The following is a 20,582-nucleotide window of genomic DNA, read 5'->3' on the forward strand; positions in this document are numbered from 1 at the left end:
CGTACACTAGGCTTTAACCTTCCTAGGCTTTGGCGTACACTAGGCATTAACCTTCGGCCAATGCTTAGACTTACTTTTAGGCTTATGCTTAGGCTTAGGGTTAGACCCAGCCTTAGACTTAGGCTTCGGCTTAAGCTTGGGCCAAGGCCCAGGTTTTGGTTTAAGCCTAGGTTTACGTTTAGGCTTAGGCTTTGGTTTAGGCTTAGGCCCAGGCTTAAACTTGATTTTAAGCTTAGGCTTAAGCTTTGGCTCAAGCTCAGGCTTTTGCTCATTCTTAGGCTTAGGTTTAGGCTTGGGCGTAGGACTAGGCTCAGGCTTAGACATAGGCTTAGGTTCACTTTAAAAATGTTCTCTGAAGCCGACTTTCCAATAACTGCACATTTTAGGAGAATCACGATTTTTTGGATCCGTGAAAAATGGCTTTGAAGTTCAGATTATCTCCGGAAAAGTACAATTTTCTGTAATTTTCGGCGAATTTTAGTCAGAGTCGTCATCTTCGATGCACTCAAAAACGTTTTCCATTCCGGGTCCAAACCAATTTTCCCGGGGAACATTCCTTTCAATATTCCCAGACACTATTTGATTTTTCAACCTTTTGGTACCTCCTACGCACTGATATTCCAGCATAAATAGAGGGCTCAGTGGAGCAGGAAAAGTATCAATTGACTTCTAACCATGAAGCTTTTCCAAGTTCTTATCATCTCCATGATTTGCCTGGCACTTGTTGAAGAGAGGGTGAGTTTTGGAGCATTTTTTGGCTTAAAACTTTCGTTCAGGCTAAAAAATTGTCTGGAAATCGGTTTTATTCAAACCTTTTAATTTCCGTATTTCTCCAAAGTTTGGTTCTAAAAATATGTTCTTAAAATCTTTATTTTATTTATTTTTTCTAAAATTTTCGGACTGAAGCATGGTGCAAGACGTGAAAATTCCGATTTTTCTGAGTTTTTCAGTCCGAAGCTTGGTGCAGAACTAGAAAATTCTCAATTTTCGGAGCTGAAGCAAGCTGAAGCGTGGGTCTCAAAATCTGATTGCTTCTAAAGTTTTAGAACTTATTCCGATTTCTCGGAGTTTTCATTGCGCAGACATAAAAATCCTCAAAAAAACTGATTTTCAGCGAGATCGGAGCAATCGTCGACGCAATCAATCAGAAGGGGGATCCAGGTCGAGATCCGAATCCTGGCTCGGATCTTCAGGATCTTCTAGATCTAGATCTTCTGGAAGATCTGCCGCTTCTGCTGGATCGTCTCAAGCTGCAAGTCCTGCTGGAGCTTCTGCCATAGGATCTTCTCAAGCTGGAAGTTCTGCTGGGAGCCCTGCTGCTGCTGCCGCTGGTGGATCAGGTGGAGCCGACGCCGGAGCAATTCTCAACGGAGTCGGTGGACTTATGAGAAGTGTCGGAGGACTGGCCGGTGCCGCTGGGGGAGCTGCCGGTGGAGCTGCTGGAGCCCCAGCTGGAGCTCCAGCTGGAGCATCAGCCGGAGCATCAGCCGCCCCAGCTGCTCAAGACGCCGGAACCGTTCTTGGAGGAGTCAGTGGAGTTCTGACAGGTGTCAGTGGAATTGTCAGTGCCGCCGGAGCAGCTAAAGCATAGGATTTTCCGATTTAAATATTTGATTTTGCACGAAATAAATGCTAATTTTTGCAATTTTTCGGGACAAAAACTTTTATTTACAGGAACATGAAGACGAGGGGCACCAAAAAATACCAAAAAAAAAAAGATGGGGGAATTTCACAACGAGTTCTAGCGAGAGGAAATGTAAAAGATATGCGAATGCTGAAAATGACTGGAAATTTTGGGAAAAATAGGATTTTAGGAGATTTTTGGCAGAAAAAGAGACAAAAAATGTGAGAAATTTCACTTAATAGAGTTTCTGATACAAAAATTGTGATATTTTCACATTTTTAGTGAGAAAATCACGATTTTTATCGATTTTGGCTTAGAAAAATTGATTTTTACTATTATTTTCTGGGATTTTAGACGATTTTTGGGGAGAAATATGGGATTTTAAATAATTTTTTGGGTGAAAAACTAGCTGTTTTTGTGCAAATCTTTGTGAAAAATGGCAAATTTAGTAATTTTTTTCGTCCGAGAAACGGGATTTCTGTAAATTTTATGACGAAAATTAAAATTTTATCTTAAAAAATCACAATTTTCATCAATTCTAGCCTTTAAAAAAATCTATTTCAACTCATTTTTCACCTGAAAATCACGATTTTCATCAATTTTAGCGCGGAAAAATCGATTTTTATCCATTTTTCCCCGCGAAAAACCCATTTTTCATCAAAAATTCTCCAGAAAAAGCAAAAAATCTAGTTTAAAAGCGAATGAACGACGGCTCCAACATTCAAATTCCTCAGATCCGAATACGTTTGACCACATCCAACGAATACAATCGGTTGTCCAGTGATATATGTCATTGATACAGCTGCTCCAACTTTATCATCAATTGTATCAAACTTTGTGAGCACAATTCCATCGATTAGACGGGGCTTTTGCCCGGGTGAAGCGTGATTTGCCAGAGCTTCATTGAATTTCACCAGTTGATCGACTGCCTCATTTCCGACAAGCGCCTCGCCGACAAACAACACCAAGTCGGGCTCATTCACTCGGATTAGCTGCAACAAAATCGCAATTTTCAGTGGTTTGAAACATTTTCTCGAGGAATTCACTAGAAAATTCGAAATCCTTGCTATTTTCTGCATTTAACCCCAAGTTTTCAGAGCTCTATCTCAAAATCGCGTAAAATCCGGTGTTTCGGGTTACTGTAGTTGGTGTTTGCGTACTTTTGGGGCTACAGTACCCCGAAATTGTCGAAATTGAGCTACACACTTCAGAAACAATATGCGAGGGGTGAAATTCAGCGGGGAATTTGAATTTTGATATAAAAACTAGCCATTTGAAGTATTAAGGCTAGAAAAACGGGATTTTCAGTGGTTTAAAACATTTTCTCGGGGAATTCACTAGAACATTTGAAATCCTTGCAATTTTCTGCAAATTAACTCAGAATTTTGGGAATTCTAGCTCAAAATTGCGTAAAATCCGGTGTTTCGGGTTACGGTAGTCGGTGTTTGCGTACTTTCGGGGCTACAGTAACCCAAAATTGTCGAAATTGAGCCAAAATCACAAAAAAAAATTGTGCCGGGGGTGAAATTTAGCGGAGAATTCGAATTCTCAGGTAAAAACTAGCCATTTGAAATATTTCGGTCAGAAAATAGATATTTTCAGTAACTCAAGTATTTTTCTCTGCGATATTACAGCGTAATTCGAAATCTATGCTATTTTCTACATCTAGCCATGAATTTTCAGAGCTCTATCTCAAAATCGCGTAAAATGTGGTGTTTCGGATGTTTGCGTACTTTTGGGGCTACAGTAAGCCGAAATACTTCAAAATTGAGCTACAAACCCCAGAAATAATGTGGTAGGGGTAGAATTTAGCGGAGAATTCGACATTTCAAAAAAAAAATTTGAATTACCTTGGCCAACTCTCTCATCAGCGGTTCATTATCCTGCATTCGGCCGGCAGTATCCACCAAAACCACATCGAAATCTTGTTCAGCAGCCTTTTTGATGGCGGCCGCTGCGAGACCCGCCGGGTCTTTACCGTAACCCTGTTCGTGGAGGAGCACAGAGTTTTTATGAAGATCGTTGAGATATCGAGCATGGGTTCTCAGTTGTTCGACGGCTCCCGCACGGAATGTGTCACCGGCTGTAAGAAAATCGATAATTTTTGGAGAAAAATCGATTAAATTTCAGAGAAATCGATAAAGTTTTAGAAAAATCGATAAATTTTTTTTAGATAAAATTGATAAATTCACAATTTCCACCTCAAAAAAAAATTTTGTGACTTTTTTTCAATTTTTCGACAGAATTTTCTGCAAAATTAACTCTTTTTTCCAGGATTTTCGAGTGTTTTCATTCAAATTTCATGAATTTTTCAGATTTTTCACTAAATTTCTGGGAAAAATACAAATTCGTTGAAAATTGAAATTTGAGTAAAATTCGAAAAAAAAATTAGACAATATTTTATTTTTTCAAGATTTTCAACGTTTTTTACCGTAATTGGCGGATTTTTCGACAAAATTTTCGGTTAAAAAATTAAAAAATTTGAAAAAAAAGTGTTTTCAGTCAAAATTCGTAATTTTTTTCAGAATTTTTCAGTTTTAAACATTTTTTTTTTCAAATTTTTATGATTATTGAAATTTTTCGGTTTTGCAAGTTTTTTTTGCACATTTTTTGTGGTTTTTTCAATTTTTTTCCGCGGATTTTACGGGTTTTTACCTGCAATGAGCACGCGATGCTTGTTCTCAGTGAGCCAAAATGTAATTTTCGCGAGATTTGTCGATTTTCCAACTCCATTAACTCCACAGAACACAATGACATAGGGTCGACCGTCCCGTTTCGCTTCGATGACGTCACGAAGAATGTCTACACGATGTTTCGGGGTCAAAAGTTGGACAAGGGACTCGCGGACGGCAGTTTTAACTTCTTGAGCAACTCGAGAAAAGTTATTCACCACTTTTCCCTCCAATTTTGACACAACTGATTGACAGATCTTCTCCGCTGGCTCCGAAGCAACGTTTTTCACTGAAAATCGATAATTTATTGATTTTTTGAAGAAGCGAATCTTGAGAGATTTTCACTAATTTTCTACAGTTTATTGCGTGTGAAATCGATAGTCGATTTTTCGCACGATGGTAATTTTTTGTGCCTTTTTTCTGCAAAAATTGATAATTTATCGATTTTTCCCCATAAGCCGAGAAATAATCGAATTTTACACGATAAATTCACTAAAATATCGATTTTCTGTTTTTTTTTTTTCAAAGCATCAAAAATCGCTCAAAAAATCGATAAATTATGGATTTTTGCGAAAAATTGGCAATTTTTTTCGCAAGGAAAAAAAGGAAAAATCGATAAATTATCAATTTTTCGCACGAAATTGGATTTTTTTCGAGACTTTTTGGTACAAATTTCATTGTTTTCGGATTTTTTTGTAATAATCGATGATATTTTATCGATTTTTTAAAATAATTTTGAGATTTTATCTCAAAATCGATGATAAAAAGTTTTTTTTGAGCTATTTCAGATGTTTTTCCACAAAAAAAATCAATTTGTTTCATGGAAAAATTTGAATATTTTTCGGCTTACGGGGAGAAATTGATAATTTTATTGAAAACCAATAATTTATTGATTTTCCAATATTAATTTTTCTTTTGAATTTTGTTTAAAAATTTGATTATTTATATGATTTTTTTTTTCAGTTTTCCAAACTCACAAATCAAATTTTCTCTCATTTTTTCAATTAATGGATTCAGATCTTCAGCGCTAAGCTTCTTCTCTCCAACAAGTCCTTTAATCATACTGAACCATCCGCCAGACTGCTTTACAACTCTGAAAATTACTGGATTTTAGAGAAAACTAAGGGAAAATCGGCAAAAAAACACGATTTTTTTTCATGAAAATAGTGGGATTTGATGATGGAAAATTTAAAGAAAATTAGCTGAACTCTGATTTTTCCGCAATTTTTCAATTAAAAAAGAAAAAAAATTAAAAAAGAAAAAATTTTCCACTTTAAAAGTTTGTTCGACCGTTTTTAATAATCCAAATTCAAATTTTTCAAGTTATTTTCTTATTTTTCAGACGAAAATGTGATCCATTTCAACGATATTTTCATGTTTTTTAATCCAAACATTCGGATTTTCACGAAAAAAATGTGAAAATTGATGAATTTTTCGGGTAAAAATTCATTTTTTTGTTTATTTTTCGAGATTTTCAGTCAATTTTCTTACTGCTGATCATTATCATCTTCATCTTCATCATCAGACTCCTGAAGTGACTTTAAATCTCCTTTAAGTGTTCCAATTTGTTCCTTCATACTCTCAACGAAGCGATTTTTCTCCTCATCGGCGGCATTTTCGTCATTCTGGAAAAAAATTTGGGTAAAATTGAATAAATGACCGGATTTTTAGCTGTAATAACTGTAATAATTGAACCGAAATTTCAGATTTTTCGAAATTTTTGGGAATTTTAGACTCTTATTTTCTCCAGACCGGCCTAAGCTTAAGCCTGATTTTAAGCCTGATTTTAAGCCTAAGGCCAAGCCTAAGCCTACACCTAAGCCTAATTTTTCGGGGTTTTCAAGACAAAATTCAGCTAATTTTTAAGGCTTTTTCGAAATTTTGGGAATTTTTAGACTTTTTTTTACAGTCTCTCTAAGCTTAAGCCTGAGTTTAAGCCTGAACCAAAGCTTGAGCATAGGCCTACGCCTAAGCCTAAGCCTGATCCTAAGCTTCAGCTTAAGCCTACACCTAAGCCTAATTTTTTCGGGGTTTTCAAGACAAAATTCAGCTAATTTTTAAGGCATTTTCGAAATTTTTGGGAATTTTAGACTCATGTGTTTTCTCCAGGCCGGCCTATGCTTAAGCCTGAGTTTAAGCCTAAGCCTAAGCTTGAGCATAGGCCTAAGTCTGAGCCTAAGCATAAGCCTAAGCCAAGCCTAATTTTTAGGGGGTTTCAAGACAAAATTCAGCTAATTTTTAAGGCTTTTTCGCAATTTTTCAGATTTTTCGGAATTTTCAGACTATTTTTTTTCAGTCCCCCCTAAGCTTAAGCCTGAGTTTAAGCCTAAGCCTAAGATTGAGCATAGCCCTAAGCCTAAGCTTAAGCCTAATATTTTCGAATTTTAAGACGAATTTTAGCTACTTTTTGATGATTTTCAACAATTTTTCAATTTTTTTTCAAATTTTCGCAATTTTACGTGAAAATTAGCCAATTTTCTTCAGTTTCGAGGGTTAAGCCTAAGCCTAAACCTAGGCCTAAAGCCTAAGCTTAAGCCTAAGCCTGAGCTTAAGCCTTATTTCTCGGAATTTTTAAGCGACTTTAGTTAATTTTTGAGGATTTTTCGCCGGTTTCGGTGAAAACTAGCTAATTTTCTTCAATTTTTCAGCGAATTTCGTCGAATTTCTACCTCTTTCGGATCGGATCTATCGAGATTTTTGACGTCAGCCGGTTTTCCACTCAAAGCCCAAACTCTAGCTTGTTTTCCCTTGGGCTTAGGTGAAGTAGGCTCTTCTGGGCCTTTTTTCTTCGTATTTCCACTCATTTTCTTGAACATTTGATCCCTTCTACGTAAAACTTCTTCATCCGGGCTTCCAGGTGGTGATGCTGAATTATAATCAGTTGCAGACGATTCTTCGGCACTTTCCACCGGCTTTTTCGGCGTTTTTTCAGCGTTTTTCGCGGATTTTTCGGCGTTTTTCTGTCCCGGGCGGCTCACAATCAGCGAATCGATGGTTTTTTGAGATTTTGCAGATTCTTGGAACGTTTTCGGCTTTTTGACGGTGTTTTCAGTGGCACGAGCACTTTTTGCAGCTTCTGAGAGCACTTCGTGAAAGGTTTCGTCGAAATTTCCGTAGATATTCGACGGAGGAGTGGTTAGAGCCTGGAAAAATAGATTCTTAAGCTTTTTTCGCAAAAAATTAGTTTTTCTCAGCTAAAATGCCACTTTTCCGCGCGCAAAAGTGGTGTTTTTAGATGGAAAATTGAATTTTGAGCATTTTTTTAGAAAAAATATCATCTTTTTAGCTGAAATTTGAGATTTTTGGGACTTTTCTGACAAAAATGAAGTTTTTAAAAAAATTTTCCACGAAAATTGCAGTTTTTAGCTGAAATTTGAGATTTTTGGGACTTTTGAGAGAAAAATGGGGGTTTCAGAAATTTTTTTTGCGGAAAAATTTTTAATTAAAAAAATGACTGTTTTAAGGTGAAATTTGAGATTTTCAGCATTTTTCTACCAAAAAATTGAAGTTTTTTGACTTTTACAGCAGAAATGAGAATTTTTCGAATTTTTTAGCAAAAAATTTTTTAATTGAAATTCAAGGTTTTTGGCACTTTTTTTTTCGAGAAATTACGCTTCTACAGCTTAATTTCCATAATTTTACGATTTTTATCAATAAAAATTGTGTTTTCAGCTAATTTTGAACCAAAAATCGATTTTTTTTTTGTCAAAAACTCGGTTTTTGGTGGAAAAATAGAGATTTTTGTTCAATTTTTTAACGAAAACTCACTGTTTCTTCTCTCAAATTCTCGGAAAACTCTCCTCGAAAGCTATCAACGACCAAATTGAGCAGTTTTTCCGCATAATTTAAATTCACAATTGTTTGATAAATTACCTGCAATTTTTATTGATTTTTTGAGGAAAAAATATGGTTTTTCTACCAAAAAAATGACATTATACTCATTATCAAGCTGAAATTTCATTGTATAATTTCCAACTTTTTTCTGTCCACTATTTCCACGTTCTTCCATCAGTGTTCCCTTAATCAGCTCATTATTGATGGCTTCCGTGAAGTTATAATCGCCTTCCTGTAAAATGGGCATTTAAAACACTGAAAACTGAATTTTTATCGATTTTCTGATGCGGAGAATGTTAAAAATCGAGGATTTCCGATGATTTTGAAGTTTTTTGAGGCAAAAACCAATTTTACCCAGTTTTTTCCAATAAATTACCTGATAATTCCACAGGCAGACGCCTCCTTTCGTGAAAATCGAAAAAAGTTCGATCATTTTAGCCGGAAAACTGAAATTTTTAGATTTATTCCGAAAATTTCAACGCAAAAAACTGCACAACACGTGTAGTTTTGCGCGTCAAGTCTTGGGTTCATGGTACCAGAATACCGCATTTGACGACACAATGCACACTTTCTTTTTGGAGGAAAGTTATTGAATTCAAATATTGAAAAAAGAGAAATTATGATTTTTGGCGAATAAAAATGGAATGAATTGTTGAAAATTGCGGAAATCTGTTCAGTTAGAGAGTGATTGTATTAGTTTAAAGATATTTTTTCAATGCCTCAAAACAAATTTAATTTTTTAATTTTTTTTTTTTAATGTATGAGGGTAGCCAAAACCGCGTGAAACAAATTCAAAAAAAATCATTTTCAGATGCTCAGTTTGCTCAGGTAAAACTACCAAAATCAAAGTTTGAATTGGAAAAAGGAACAGGAAGACCGAAAGCTACATGACGAGTGAACTGGTTCCTGATGCAAGGAGCTGCAAAAATGGAGCCGTGCATGTTACTAGGCGATCTGTCACTGAAAAATGATGTTTTTTTCCTGGAAAATTGAAAGAACACACTAGAAAGTTAGACAAAAAGTTCGAAAGAGCACTAAGCCAAATGCATTTGAAAAAAAATTGAACATCCTTCAGCTAACGTCACCTAAAATCACAGAACTAGTTAGGAATTCGCCTGTTCAAGCCTGGCGATCGCCCCGAAATAAAACCCCCGGTTTTCAAACTCACAAACCTTTTATTGCGAAAAGCTTTAGAAAAAAACAAGAGTCAAGAAATCCGGTTCGAATCATCATGAAACCGGAAAACATTCTATAAAAAAAAGCTGATCTTCGGAGCCAAGAACAATCAATAAAAAATAAGCTAACCTGGCTAAAAACCAGGGGTCAAAATTCTCAAAAAAATCTCAAATTCGGCAAATCTCTTTTTCCAATATTTGCCGAGCTCGACAGATTCGGCAAATTTACCGTGCTTAACAAACTCCGAAAATTTTGGTATTTTTTATGCTTTTTGGAGCACCAAAACTACTGATTTCTTAACACACATCTGGTTTCAGAATAAGTTCCATGTAGTATGTTTGCTCAAGCATCTAAATAACTCAATTTCGTGTCATTTTACTAAACTTTCAGCGGCAATCAATAGTTTTGGTCAGAATTGTACTGCAAAGTTTTTGACGTGTGCGGCAAATTTCGAAATTTGCAGAGCTCGGAAAATTTGGCAAATCTACTTTTTCGAAATTTGCCGAGCTCGGCAAACGGCAAATTTGCCGCACACCACTGCTAAAAACTATAAATCTGGCGCAATGAGCAGCGAATCAATACGCCGCTTCGAGCAAAACTAGTTTCGCGCCAGCGTCGGACACGAGAAATGCGCTAATCATCTCTGCTTGCGCAATATTTTATACTTGAGTTAAGATTTGAGGCAGGTATAGATAAAATCAAAGAGAAAACGGGCAAATCCAAAAAGTTTTTGTTATATTAACAATGCTTTATTCTAACATAGTGAAATAAGCAGTAGGATGACAATTATATGTAATTCATGACTTAGAGCTCAGGCTGCACGGGAGGTGTTGCTGGAATTGGCTCGAACTGAAAATTAAGTGTACTATTGGTCAGTAGATCAAATTTCTTAGTTTCTCACCCAACAATCTCCGGTCCATCCCAGAAAGTCTAACGCCACTTCTGTCGATTCATTTGTTATATTAATAACAAATGAATCGATATCTGTCATATTATAACCTTCCACCAGTTCATGAGTGATGATCGCGTTGTTATCCAAGTAAATAAACGCTTCGGTATAAGAAGAATTTACGTAAATCTTGAACGTTTCTCCATACGTATACGGACTTTTCTCCGTTTGCACTTTAATCCGTGTGTTACCATTGTATGTGTACATATTAAGCGCTGTCTGGCCGCTGCCGATGAAATTCCTAACTTCGACATAAAGTGGGTAGAATCTGGTGATCGTATTGTAGAATGAAATGGTGAAGCTGAAAAGGTCATAGAATATTTAAAGTACCAGTCCAGGCTTTACCGATGTTGAGATGAAGAAATCTGTCCGGTCATGAAGAAAGTGGAGCCGGGCAGGAACTTGGAAGTAAGGTAGTGATAGTAAGGTTGTGGCTAAAGGAGATTTGTAGATATGTTTTGCGTTAGAGAGTAAAAATAACTTACGACAGTTTTGCTGATTGTTGTCTGAAAAAAAAAAAATGACAGATTGCCTCTAGAGCCGTCCAAAAGGACCAATTCGGACTTCCAGAGCCCAAATTTTCTGATGAGTATTTTTCTAGTGCTTGATTGTAACTTACTGCCTCGGAACTCTGAAACTGCCATGCAAGACGCCTATCTTCAAGGTTGAGGTTTCAAAAACAAGAACTGTATTCTTATGTCGTTTTTGTCATGAGCCTATTCATTTTAGGAGTGGTTTTGTTAGAAATCTATTTTTAGATCCGCAAAGAACCCAACAATGATCAACGAGACCTATAGTATACGTCAAAATAGCACAGTAAGTTAGTAGGTGGGTTCTCAGAAAAACACATCGGAAATAGACCTTGGCTCCTGTTACTGATTGCCTTAAATGCCAAAAAGCAAATTAAACTTGTGTTAATTCCTACCCCGTTTATCCGTCCCCACAACTCCACACAAAGCCACCTTACAATTTTTGTGAGCCTAGGAGAGCCCCCAACTGCTCTAGGATTCAGAACTTTTGGAAGAACCAAAGACGATCGGAACCTCCACTCACATAAGTATCCGGGATATCCTTCAAACAAGTGTATACCCCGTACTGAAATCCCCAAAATGTTCCATTATCCGTCACAGTTGTTTGAAAGGATGTTGTCCCATCAGTAGTATTAATTCTCACTGCAGCGTCACCAAATAACGGGGGGTCTGGGGAGCTTGGGCACTGTCCTTCTGGAACCGGAAGCTGAAATTATAGGGTTTTTTTTTTGAAAGTAAAGAAAATGCTCACCTTGAAAGCGACTTTTTCCTTTGATATCCCTTTTTGGTTGGTGACTTTTAGATTGTCTTTTATGTAGAAGTACTCACAGCCAACGGGAAGTTTATAGATAAGCTGGAATTGGAAGTTTCAATTAAATATGGAGTAAATCATAGAAACTAACCACACAATCCCAAGTTTCCCAACATATATCCAGGCAATCCTCCCAATCATCTTTACTTTTGAGTCCTTCTGTAGTTGGTTTTCCGAAAACCACAATCATTTTCAGGTGCTTTGTTAGATCTGGGATAAGTGCCGAAGCCACGGCCGAAAATAGCAAAAGGAATAGAAACATGACTGCTTCCTGGGCAGATATCTGCAAAACTTAATCAATTTGTACTAGAAAACTAGAAAACTACACGAACACGAAAAACGCAAGCTTGCCGCCGTAAACTGGGAGTTTTGTGCAATTCAACTATAAACCGGCTCTTCCATGGATACAAGAGTAATAAAAGTTTACTTTTCTATTTTCCGTAAGAAAATAACAAAGTGAAGTTGTAAACGGAGATAGAAGGTACAAACTATTAAATTTTTTGCACAACGCTAATGGAAAACATCTATTAAACCAGAGTAACAGTCTTAGTGGGGGTGGGATGTTTAAATATTTTAGTATCAACTAGTAATTTGGAATATTCACGTGGCGTCAGGCTGTCCCATCGCTCCACTGCACACTAAATGGCGGGAAAATATTATTTGAATATTTGTGACGTCACAGCATTTTGAATAAATGTTTATCAGTTTATGCGCCGATTTTTGTCAAATCGTTTTATCATTTTCAAATAAATTTTTCATGTTAATTAAAAACTTGATATTTTCACCAAAATTTTGAAAATTCAGCAAGTTAAATAGAGAATATGAAGCAAAATACAATAAAAAACGAATAACGAAAACTTATTTAAAACATTTTTAAAATTTTTACAAAAGTAGACGTTTATGTAGTTTGGAAACAATTATTCGAAATGCGCTGTGACGCCACAAAGATTCAGAAAATATTTTCCCGCCATCTTGTGTGCAGTGGAGCGATGGGACAGCCTGATGCCACGTGAATATTGAATATATACCGACATTTTCATCTTAACAATTTTTTGAAAAATGAAGAAAAATGTTTATGACTTTTTGAACAGTATATTGAACAGTATATTTATAATTTGGAGTAAAAAAAGCACACACGGTACTCCACCTTTAAATTGGGTATGCACACAAACAAGTGAGCTCGGAGCTGTACTGGCTGTGCTCGGAGCTGTACTGGCTGTGCTCGGAGCTGTACTGGCTGTGCTCGGAGCTGTACTGGCGTATTGTTTTATTGAGCTACATTAATTATAGTATTATAAACCAAGTCTACATGGATACGCACAAAAAACTACAAAAATGATTCATTTTTTCCAATATTGATTTTGGAGAACAGATTCATCTCGAGATCATAGTGATCATAATTTATCAGTCAGTAAGCAGCACAAAAACACAATCAAAAACATTTTATTAATGTTACATCTTAAATTTTAAACCAAAAAATTAGTTATTCACAATAGGGCAGCCAGTCATTTGGAATTCTGAAATATCATTAATTTTTCATATTGCTCGTTAATATGAGAATAATACACTTATTACCCTGCACAATGAATTCTGATCTGTATTATTTGAGGTATACTTGTTGAATAGTTATACTGCAATTTCATAGTGTTAACGCCCAGGTAATACTCGATTGCTCCACCATCAATAATACTTCTACTTTCGAAAAAATCCTGTAATCATGAACTTTAAAGTGAAGAGCCTTCAAATCTGAGAAGTTTGTCACATTAAGAGTTTTGACTGAATCACACAAAGTTGTATTGTAAAGTACTACACAGAGCGGTTTTTACTACGTGGCCGTAAAATAAGAAAATTCGGTCACCTTCATAACATGGATACGGAACATTTTCTCAAAAATCGCCACGGTGGAACTATAGAACCCCCTTTTGAGAACAGTCTCGTCAAGTTTCAGAAACATCCCACGTCAAAAATCCCAGATAAATCATTGGCCGAGTTTTTGATTTTTCTAGGCCACGTAGTAAAAGCCGCTCTGTGACTAGTAATTCAGTATTTAAAATTCAATATCTCACCGTCGAGTTCATTGCCAAATCACTGCTACCGTTATCCTTACTAAACGATGACAAATCCAATGAATTAAAAGAATCAACAGGCCCTATAACAAATTAAAGTTCTTTGAAAATAGAAAATAAAAAAACTCACCATGATCTTGTACCGCTATAGTAGTTATATAAACACCTGAATATGTACCCATCATCGAAGGCAGATTCATGGAGCCTTGCCCGGAGACTAGTGGGTTTGCACAGTAACTTGGGTAGGTGGCAGAAAAGTCAGGGAGGTATTTAGTTATCTGTTAAAATACATAGGTTTTCGCAGTTTTATACTAAACTAGTTAAGTAAGTTAAGAAAGTACTTCTTCAAAATCCTCATCTTTTCCGCAATTGTTCATTCCATTTGTTTTCGAAGTTAAGTTATAAAGCGCTTTGGATCGAGTTCCTCCTGATGGATAAATAGATGTAATTGCATTAACCATTCCATGATGTTGTCGAACAATGGTAACGGTCTTCGAAATATCCGACTCGTTAGGCTAACGTTTTGAAAAAACCATGCAAACAGCACCGCAGACCGGTATTTCTTTACTGTTGTAGAACTTCTGGAAGTTTTGGTGTGCTTGTAGACCTAATACGCAAACCTACTTCAATAGTTCTTAAGCTGGAACTTCCTGTCATTGTGTCCCCAAATCCTAACTTTGAATTAGGAAGATGGTCGAGCAAATATGCCGTGGCGTTTCTGAAGTTTGCAATTAAAATTTACTCGGCAGCGGACTCTGGACTGTGACCATAATTTCTGGGAAGGTGTCTTTTCAATTTTGGGCCAAAGGTTAATAAGTTGATAAGACTTATAAGCGCATATAATGGGCGACCATTTTAAGTCTACATGAGCAGGCGGAGACGTACGTTTTCTCTGAGTGAGTCATGAAGTTCTCACCGATCTACTGCTCTCACGTGGTGTCAAAATGCCTATTTTGGTTTGATCTACGTAGATATATGATAATCGCGGTACTTTAGACGAAGATTTCTCAACTGATTTCGCATGGTTGGTTAAGAGCGTGCTGACGTCACTTTTTTTGGGGAAAAATGCCCGATATTTATAGTACATAGATCAAGCCGTAATGGGACAGCCCGAAACCAGGTGTGTTCTGATAAATGTTGGTCCAAAAAATTGACACTCCTAGTGACTTGTAAGTTATGTGGCAGGGTAGGCGATCTAGTCTATCTGGCCAAAATTATTACTTGAAATCTGTGAAGTATACGATATCTTCTTCATCACGAACGTCAAATCTTGCAATTGCTATGCCACCGACGTGGAAATTGTTCCATGAATCTTTCACAACTTGTGGATCCAAGTCATTAGAGAATGCAAAAAGATATGTCAATGAACCAATTGGTTTGCAAGATGTGTCTTCTGAAACTTATTAAGGTCTGAAATGACAAACGGAACTTTTTACCAACCTGTAATAGGGACTTGAGTGGTAGTAACAATTGGAGGTCGGAAAGTTGGTGGAGCAGCAGGATCATAACTGCATACAAAGAAGTTCTTATCATTTTCTCCAAATGTGCTCCATTTTGAGTTGGCCGAGCTTTCAGCCACATAGTTCTGACCGAGTTGTGTGCCAAAATTTGTATATGTCACTGGATTTCCGTTATCCCAAACCCAACTAGAAATATTGTTACGGCTCAGACCAATCCAAAAGATTCCGTTGGCAGATCTAAACGCAGTGCGAGCGTAGGCTATAAAGTATGAAATGTAATTGAATAAGCGTTGAATAGAGTAAGTTACTAACAAGCCAAGAAATTGCTGGTGTACTGATCGGGGACATATGCCAAGTAAGATGAAATGACTGGATTTTGGTAATGACACCAATTACGAGCATCATTAAATGTCATCTGTTGAGCCACAAACTTGAAGCATAATCCTTTGATATCTATGTCTCCACTGTCCAGGCAAGTACTACAGGCATATGATACACATAAAACAAGAGAGAATAGCTGGAGAAACATTTGAAGTCGAATGGGAAAATCTGTGATAAGTATTGTCTTTTAAGTCATATTTACCACGCTTATCAGTAAAACCATGGAAGGATTGACATGAATGTATGTGAAATGTTTTCCATAAGACTCCATAAGACTATAAGACTCCATAAGACGATTTTCCATAAGACTTAACTACAGAGACATTCCTTATCAGAAGTTCTTCTTGATTTCATTTACTTCCAAAAAAAACTAGAAAGGAGGTATTCAAAAGATCAAGTTTTGGAAATTTGAGCATACAAAAATTGTGAAGCATTTCAAACCAAAAACTTTCATGTAACCAGGTAGAATTTTACTTCCGCTTTCGACAGGATTTTTGACTCACACGTTACCAAGTAACCCCCTTTAGAAAGTTCCAACTTTTTCAGTTTCCCGTCACTACTTCCGCCAAAAATGGTTTCTCCACAAATATTTTGCCTACTAATTGTCAAATTTCAAGTCGCATTTGCCCCACGTGCACCTGATCTGACTGAAAATCTAAAAATGGTTGTGATATTCGGTGAGCCAACGGTCGCCGGAGCCCAAAGTTCTGAAAATTGGGAAAATTGTCTGGAAAAGTGTTGGGATACGTGGAATTGTGTGGTAAGTTTTGCTAATAAAGTTTTGAAAGCTTCTCGAAAAAAACCTCCTGGAAATTTTTTTTTCTGACGTACTAGAAGCATTTAGAGGTACAAGGAATTCTATAAAAAATTGAAGAAATTTTAAAAATGTTTTGGAAAACCACGGGGTTCTGGCCTTCCTCATTGAATTTTTCGCGCTCCATTGACAATCGCCTGCGACACGCAACGCGCCGTAAATCTACCCGAAATATGGCCGAGCCAAAATGGCCTAGTTCTCTTCAAACTCTTCCATTCCAATTTATGAGGGAAGCCAGAAATCCGTGGAAAACTCGATAAATTTCTGAAAGGAGCAAGAACTTTTTTAGAAGGTTACAGAAAACTTGAAAAACTTCTGGAAGGCTAAAACTATTTTTTTTTGATGACGTCATAGCTCTTGACGTCACTGGCAATAACTTCATGATGTACGACGTATCAAGTACCCGGAAACTTTTTATTTATTTTCAGTTAATCTCAAAACTGACCTCTGGCTGTGAGTACTACTACATTGGAGATACTGTTTCCGTCGACAAAGTAGAGAAAAACTCCCAAAAACGGGTAGCTTTGAAGGTAATTTCCAAATAAAAAACTATAGGAATTATAGTGAAATTCCAGCTTCCGGTAACCCAAGGGCTTTGCTCAATTTCCACGGACGCTCCGTTATTTGGAAGTCCCAGCGCTTCGGTAGTCGCTACAAATGGAACAGAGTTCTACTATCAGACGATGGTAACGGATAATGGAACATTTTGTAGTTTTCAATATGGATTATGGACTTGTTTGAAGGATGTTCCGGAGGAATACGTAAGTTTCAAACAGGTGTTAGGCAATAGTTATAAAAGTTTTCAGGAGTCACTGGAAGGAATGAATGTGAGTTTGAAACAATCACAATTTGAAATTTTAATGTTTATTTTTCAATATATAAGTTTCAGTCAAGTGGATATCGTCATTCTTTAAACGGGGCTCCATTTTCACCCGGCGAGACATTTTTCATGAAGGGCAGAATCAGTGCAGAAGAAGACCTGTAAGTAGCCTAACCTAGAAAAGCCTATCTCGTGAACACTTTTCAAACGACGAACCAACGACGTGTATTAGAAGTAGAGGAAGATGTTTTTATATTAATTTTTCAGCTTTTCTATATCATTTCTCGAAGATTCCACCCAAAACTACCCCGTCTACATCAAATTGAACAATAAACGAACCGAAAATTTCGTAACAACTGAGATTGCCACGTGGAAGGACAGTGACATAATCTATTGGATTGATAATCAAACAAATCCATATTCGATTGGAGATGAGTTCACAATTTATGTGAATTCTTCCGAGACACAGGCTTTCATCTATTTGGATAATACGAAAATTGTTTATGATCTACAGGATGGTTTCCCTCTATCTCCAACTACTGCTTTTGTGATCAATATTAGTGGAGGTACAGTTATAATGTACTTTGTCGGATGGACGGGGGACTGTTGGGTATGGAAGTTTAAATACTCTTTGAAAAACAAATTTTCAGTTCGAGCCACTTACTAGTCAATGAAAGGAATTAATGTGCTGCAAAGCTTTGCTAGTGAAAGGACATGGTCAATATAACGTACTACATACAATCATACATTTGAGTTTAGATATAAACTAGAACTCAATAAATTCAAGCCTCTAGGAACCTCTCTAATCTTGTTCTTGAATATGAACATGATTTACTATGACAACATTATTATTGGATAAAATAAAATCCCATCAATCGATTTATACTCAGTCACAATACGGCAGCCAGTCACGTTGGGCTCTGAAATAAATTCAATTTTACAGACATGGTCATGATTTACACAATAACTAACCTCACACCGTAAAGCCTTACTTGTATCACCTCGTTTATATTGTTTATATAGTTATACTGCAGCTTCATGCTATAAGTCTCCGCGTTGAAGGGGAACCAGTTTAGACCAACAAGCCCATAGAGACCCTGAAATGTAGGGATAAGATATTGTATAGTACCTTCTAAATTGAATTGATATTGATAAACCGAAAAATTTCAATACGATAATATTCGGGAGCAACTTGCTATACATCTGGGTAGAGAATAGGTTTAAAGGTTGTTCAACGATTCTGTTTGTATCTGACTGTCATGCTTTTATGAGTATATAAAAGAAGTCTGAAGATGATACAGGTTCTTAGAAATCTGAGTTCTGAAAAGACAAGAATACAAAGCTCATAGAAATCGCGGGCTTGTGAACAATCCATGCTTTTTAGAACACATGTTAAAATTTCATTGATTTTACTTACTTGTGTGCTGCTAGAATTTAAGGTATTGCCCCCGTATTCGCTACTGGACCATGTAAGATTAAACGACTGAAAAGCGTCGAGAGGACCTGAACACGTCTTTGAACATTTTGAACGCTCAAATACCAACTCACCATGATCCTGCGTCAACACTGACACCCAATAAGATTCAGAGGATAGAATATCAATTGCAGGCAATTCAATAGTGTTCTGCCCGGAGACCTCTGGATTAGCGCAGTAAATTGGTTGCGGGCCATAATTGAAGGAAATCAAGCCTACTAGCTAAAAATTAGTGTTACCCGTCATATTGCAGAACACAAGAGATTAACACTTACACGTGGAAATCCATCATCTGTTCCAAAATTGCTCATTCCATTGGTCTTAGACGTTAAGTTATATAGTGCATTGGATGGCGTACCACCCGATGGATCAACGGAGGACACCGCATGAACTATTCCATGATGTTCTCTCACAAGTGAAACTGTCCTTGGTAGATTCCAGTCGTCAGGGTAACGCTTGGATAGAATCATGCTAATGGCACCACAGACGGGAATTTCTTTACTGTTGTAGAATTTCTTTAAATATCGATAAATTGATGGACGTCTAAAAATTAGCAAAAAACACCTACTTCAATAGTTACCAGAGAGTCACTTCCTGTATTATTATCACCAAACCCTAAACTTGAATCAGGAAGATGTGAGTGCAAATATGACGTGGCGCTTCTGAAATACAGATTTGAAAGTGACAATCTGTGAAAATGGTGTTTACTCAAAGTCTGTGAAATATGCAATGTCTTCTTCGTCACGCACATCGAACCTTGCAAACGCAAACCCAGAGAAGGTGGAATACAAATTAATACCGGCCCAGTTCCATGAATTGTTAACAGCTTGCGGATCCAAATCATTTGAGTAGGCGAATAGAAGTGTCATTCTATCAACTGGCTGACAAGAATTGCCTTCTGGAAATTATAAGAAAGTTGTGCGCCTATAATATACAAACCCTAATAAACAAACAATATATTGCTAACCTGTAGTAGGTTCTTGAGTCGTCGAAATAATTGCAGGTGAGAAAGTAGGGTTATAACTGCACACAAAGAAGTTCTTATCTTTTTCCCCGAATGCAGTCCACTTTGAGTTCACAATTTTTTCAGCAATATAATTCTGACCAAATTGTGTGTCGAAATTGGTATATGCAACAGGACTTCCATTATCCCAAGCGAATGGACTAGAAGAACTATTTCGGCTTAAACCGATCCAAAAGTTTCCATAGTTTGTTCCGAATGCGGTGCGGGCGTATGCTGTAAATGGCCAAAGAAGTCGTTTCTACTACATTAACTGTAAAGTTGCAATTTTACCTGCCACAAAACTACTGGTGTACTGGTCAGGAACATAAGCCAAATAAGATGAAGTGACTGGATTCTGATAATGACACCAGTTACGAGCATCATTAAATGTCAACTGTTGGTTGACAAACTTAAAGCATGCTCCTTTCACTTCCTTGTCATTGTCGAAACAGGCACCACTGGCATATGCAACAAGTGCAATAGGAAGAAGCAATTGAAGTAACATTTGAAGCCAAATATGAAAGAACTCGTGATAAGACGGGTCTTTATAGTTGTGTGTGTGTTGCCAAAAAATTTTAAGATGGCTTAATGTATTATAGGTAATCTGATACATTTTCCCTTCCTCATTGGAAATTTTGCACAAATGGTCAATGCTTTCTTATATAAATAAAAAAAAAGATTTTCACACTGGTCTTGATTTATTCAAATGATCGATATTGGTTTGCCTTTTGCAAAAAAATCAATAAATTCTATGAGTGAATGAAGTGTGGTAAACTATGCGCGTTGGTAGAATCTCAAGAGCTTGAGTTAAAAAAACTATTTGAAATGTGTTTTATCACAGTTCAGCTAACATTGTTTAAATATTAGTTGAAAATATGAATCCATGCTTCTAGTCCATCTGTGACACAGACGATCAACAACTGCTTTGAAACAACAAGCGCAAAAAGTTTCTAAACTATTATTTTTGT

At 36.7% G+C, this 20,582-nt stretch overlaps 7 protein-coding genes across 7 annotated transcripts; 2 read left to right on the forward strand and 5 right to left on the reverse strand.

Annotated features, from left to right (window-relative positions):
* The first annotated feature begins 667 nt into the window (after positions 1-667).
* Positions 668-1,645, forward strand: W09G12.6 (Glycine-rich cell wall structural protein 1). The gene is made up of 2 exons (NM_067657.3): positions 668-735; positions 1,115-1,645. Exons 1-2 carry the CDS (start codon positions 676-678, stop codon positions 1,589-1,591), a joined length of 537 nt encoding a protein of 178 aa, NP_500058.1. The 5' UTR covers positions 668-675; the 3' UTR covers positions 1,592-1,645.
* Positions 1,604-8,631, reverse strand: F38A1.8 (SRP54-type proteins GTP-binding domain-containing protein). Its single transcript, NM_171254.7, has 9 exons — positions 8,507-8,631; positions 8,216-8,362; positions 8,065-8,169; positions 6,966-7,439; positions 5,788-5,921; positions 5,274-5,389; positions 4,280-4,585; positions 3,475-3,707; positions 1,604-2,616 (listed from the first exon to the last, which is right to left on the reverse strand). Exons 1-9 carry the CDS (start codon positions 8,561-8,563, stop codon positions 2,311-2,313), a joined length of 1,878 nt encoding a protein of 625 aa, NP_741303.2. The 5' UTR covers positions 8,564-8,631; the 3' UTR covers positions 1,604-2,310.
* Positions 8,632-10,110: 1,479 nt separating this feature from the next.
* F38A1.15 (PAN-3 domain-containing protein) lies at positions 10,111-12,174 on the reverse strand (the record flags this gene model as incomplete). The annotated part of the gene is made up of 7 exons (NM_001083220.3): positions 11,688-12,174; positions 11,537-11,638; positions 11,309-11,491; positions 10,741-10,761; positions 10,601-10,689; positions 10,208-10,556; positions 10,111-10,155 (listed from the first exon to the last, which is right to left on the reverse strand). Exons 1-7 carry the CDS (start codon positions 11,856-11,858, stop codon positions 10,111-10,113), a joined length of 960 nt encoding a protein of 319 aa, NP_001076689.1. The 5' UTR covers positions 11,859-12,174.
* Positions 12,175-13,167: 993 nt separating this feature from the next.
* On the reverse strand, positions 13,168-14,123 carry F38A1.9 (DUF7154 domain-containing protein; the record flags this gene model as incomplete). The annotated part of the gene is made up of 4 exons (NM_171255.3): positions 13,168-13,305; positions 13,663-13,745; positions 13,793-13,940; positions 14,004-14,123. The coding sequence occupies 4 exons, from the start codon at positions 14,121-14,123 to the stop codon at positions 13,168-13,170; spliced, it is 489 nt and encodes a 162-aa protein (NP_741304.1).
* clec-165 (C-type lectin domain-containing protein) lies at positions 13,950-15,665 on the reverse strand. Its single transcript, NM_171256.4, has 5 exons — positions 15,435-15,665; positions 15,103-15,381; positions 14,884-15,055; positions 14,287-14,380; positions 13,950-14,243 (listed from the first exon to the last, which is right to left on the reverse strand). Exons 1-5 carry the CDS (start codon positions 15,649-15,651, stop codon positions 14,178-14,180), a joined length of 828 nt encoding a protein of 275 aa, NP_741305.1. The 5' UTR covers positions 15,652-15,665; the 3' UTR covers positions 13,950-14,177.
* Positions 15,666-16,164: 499 nt separating this feature from the next.
* Positions 16,165-17,804, forward strand: F38A1.11 (PAN-3 domain-containing protein; the record flags this gene model as incomplete). The annotated part of the gene is made up of 6 exons (NM_171257.2): positions 16,165-16,263; positions 16,746-16,847; positions 16,893-17,078; positions 17,124-17,144; positions 17,207-17,298; positions 17,405-17,804. The coding sequence occupies 6 exons, from the start codon at positions 16,165-16,167 to the stop codon at positions 17,802-17,804; spliced, it is 900 nt and encodes a 299-aa protein (NP_741306.2).
* A 166-nt stretch (positions 17,805-17,970) lies between these two features.
* On the reverse strand, positions 17,971-20,121 carry clec-166 (C-type lectin domain-containing protein). The gene is made up of 9 exons (NM_171258.6): positions 19,906-20,121; positions 19,579-19,848; positions 19,320-19,509; positions 19,180-19,273; positions 18,887-19,126; positions 18,686-18,833; positions 18,555-18,640; positions 18,110-18,234; positions 17,971-18,057 (listed from the first exon to the last, which is right to left on the reverse strand). The coding sequence occupies exons 1-9, from the start codon at positions 20,117-20,119 to the stop codon at positions 18,024-18,026; spliced, it is 1,401 nt and encodes a 466-aa protein (NP_741307.2). The 5' UTR covers positions 20,120-20,121; the 3' UTR covers positions 17,971-18,023.
* Positions 20,122-20,582: the final 461 nt, after the last annotated feature.

Source organism: Caenorhabditis elegans, chromosome IV, assembly GCF_000002985.6.
Source record: "Caenorhabditis elegans chromosome IV".
Taxonomy (NCBI): Eukaryota; Metazoa; Nematoda; class Chromadorea; order Rhabditida; family Rhabditidae; genus Caenorhabditis; species Caenorhabditis elegans.

Excerpts from the sequence above, each read along its gene's own strand:
- F38A1.8 (NM_171254.7), bottom strand. The coding sequence starts at position 8,563 with ATGATCGAACTTTTTTCGATTTTCACGAAAGGAGGCGTCTGCCTGTGG. Across the intron at positions 7,440-8,064 it reads AGAATTTGAGAGAAGAAACA|GCTCTAACCACTCCTCCGTC; the intron begins GTGAGTTTTCGT and ends CTATTTTTCCAG. Across the intron at positions 5,922-6,965 it reads ATAGATCCGATCCGAAAGAG|AATGACGAAAATGCCGCCGA; the intron begins GTAGAAATTCGA and ends ATTTTTTTCCAG.
- clec-165 (NM_171256.4), bottom strand. The coding sequence starts at position 15,651 with ATGTTTCTCCAGCTATTCTCTCTTGTTTTATGTGTATCATATGCCTGT. Across the intron at positions 15,382-15,434 it reads CACCAGCAATTTCTTGGCTT|CCTACGCTCGCACTGCGTTT; the intron begins GTTAGTAACTTA and ends CATACTTTATAG. Across the intron at positions 14,381-14,883 it reads GTATACTTCACAGATTTCAA|AAACGCCACGGCATATTTGC; the intron begins GTAATAATTTTG and ends TGCAAACTTCAG.
- clec-166 (NM_171258.6), bottom strand. The coding sequence starts at position 20,119 with ATGTTACTTCAATTGCTTCTTCCTATTGCACTTGTTGCATATGCCAGT. Across the intron at positions 19,510-19,578 it reads GACTCAAGAACCTACTACAG|AAGGCAATTCTTGTCAGCCA; the intron begins GTTAGCAATATA and ends TATAATTTCCAG. Across the intron at positions 18,641-18,685 it reads AGTGTTGACGCAGGATCATG|GTCCTCTCGACGCTTTTCAG; the intron begins GTGAGTTGGTAT and ends AGACGTGTTCAG.
- W09G12.6 (NM_067657.3), top strand. The coding sequence starts at position 676 with ATGAAGCTTTTCCAAGTTCTTATCATCTCCATGATTTGCCTGGCACTT. Across the intron at positions 736-1,114 it reads TGGCACTTGTTGAAGAGAGG|CGAGATCGGAGCAATCGTCG; the intron begins GTGAGTTTTGGA and ends ACTGATTTTCAG.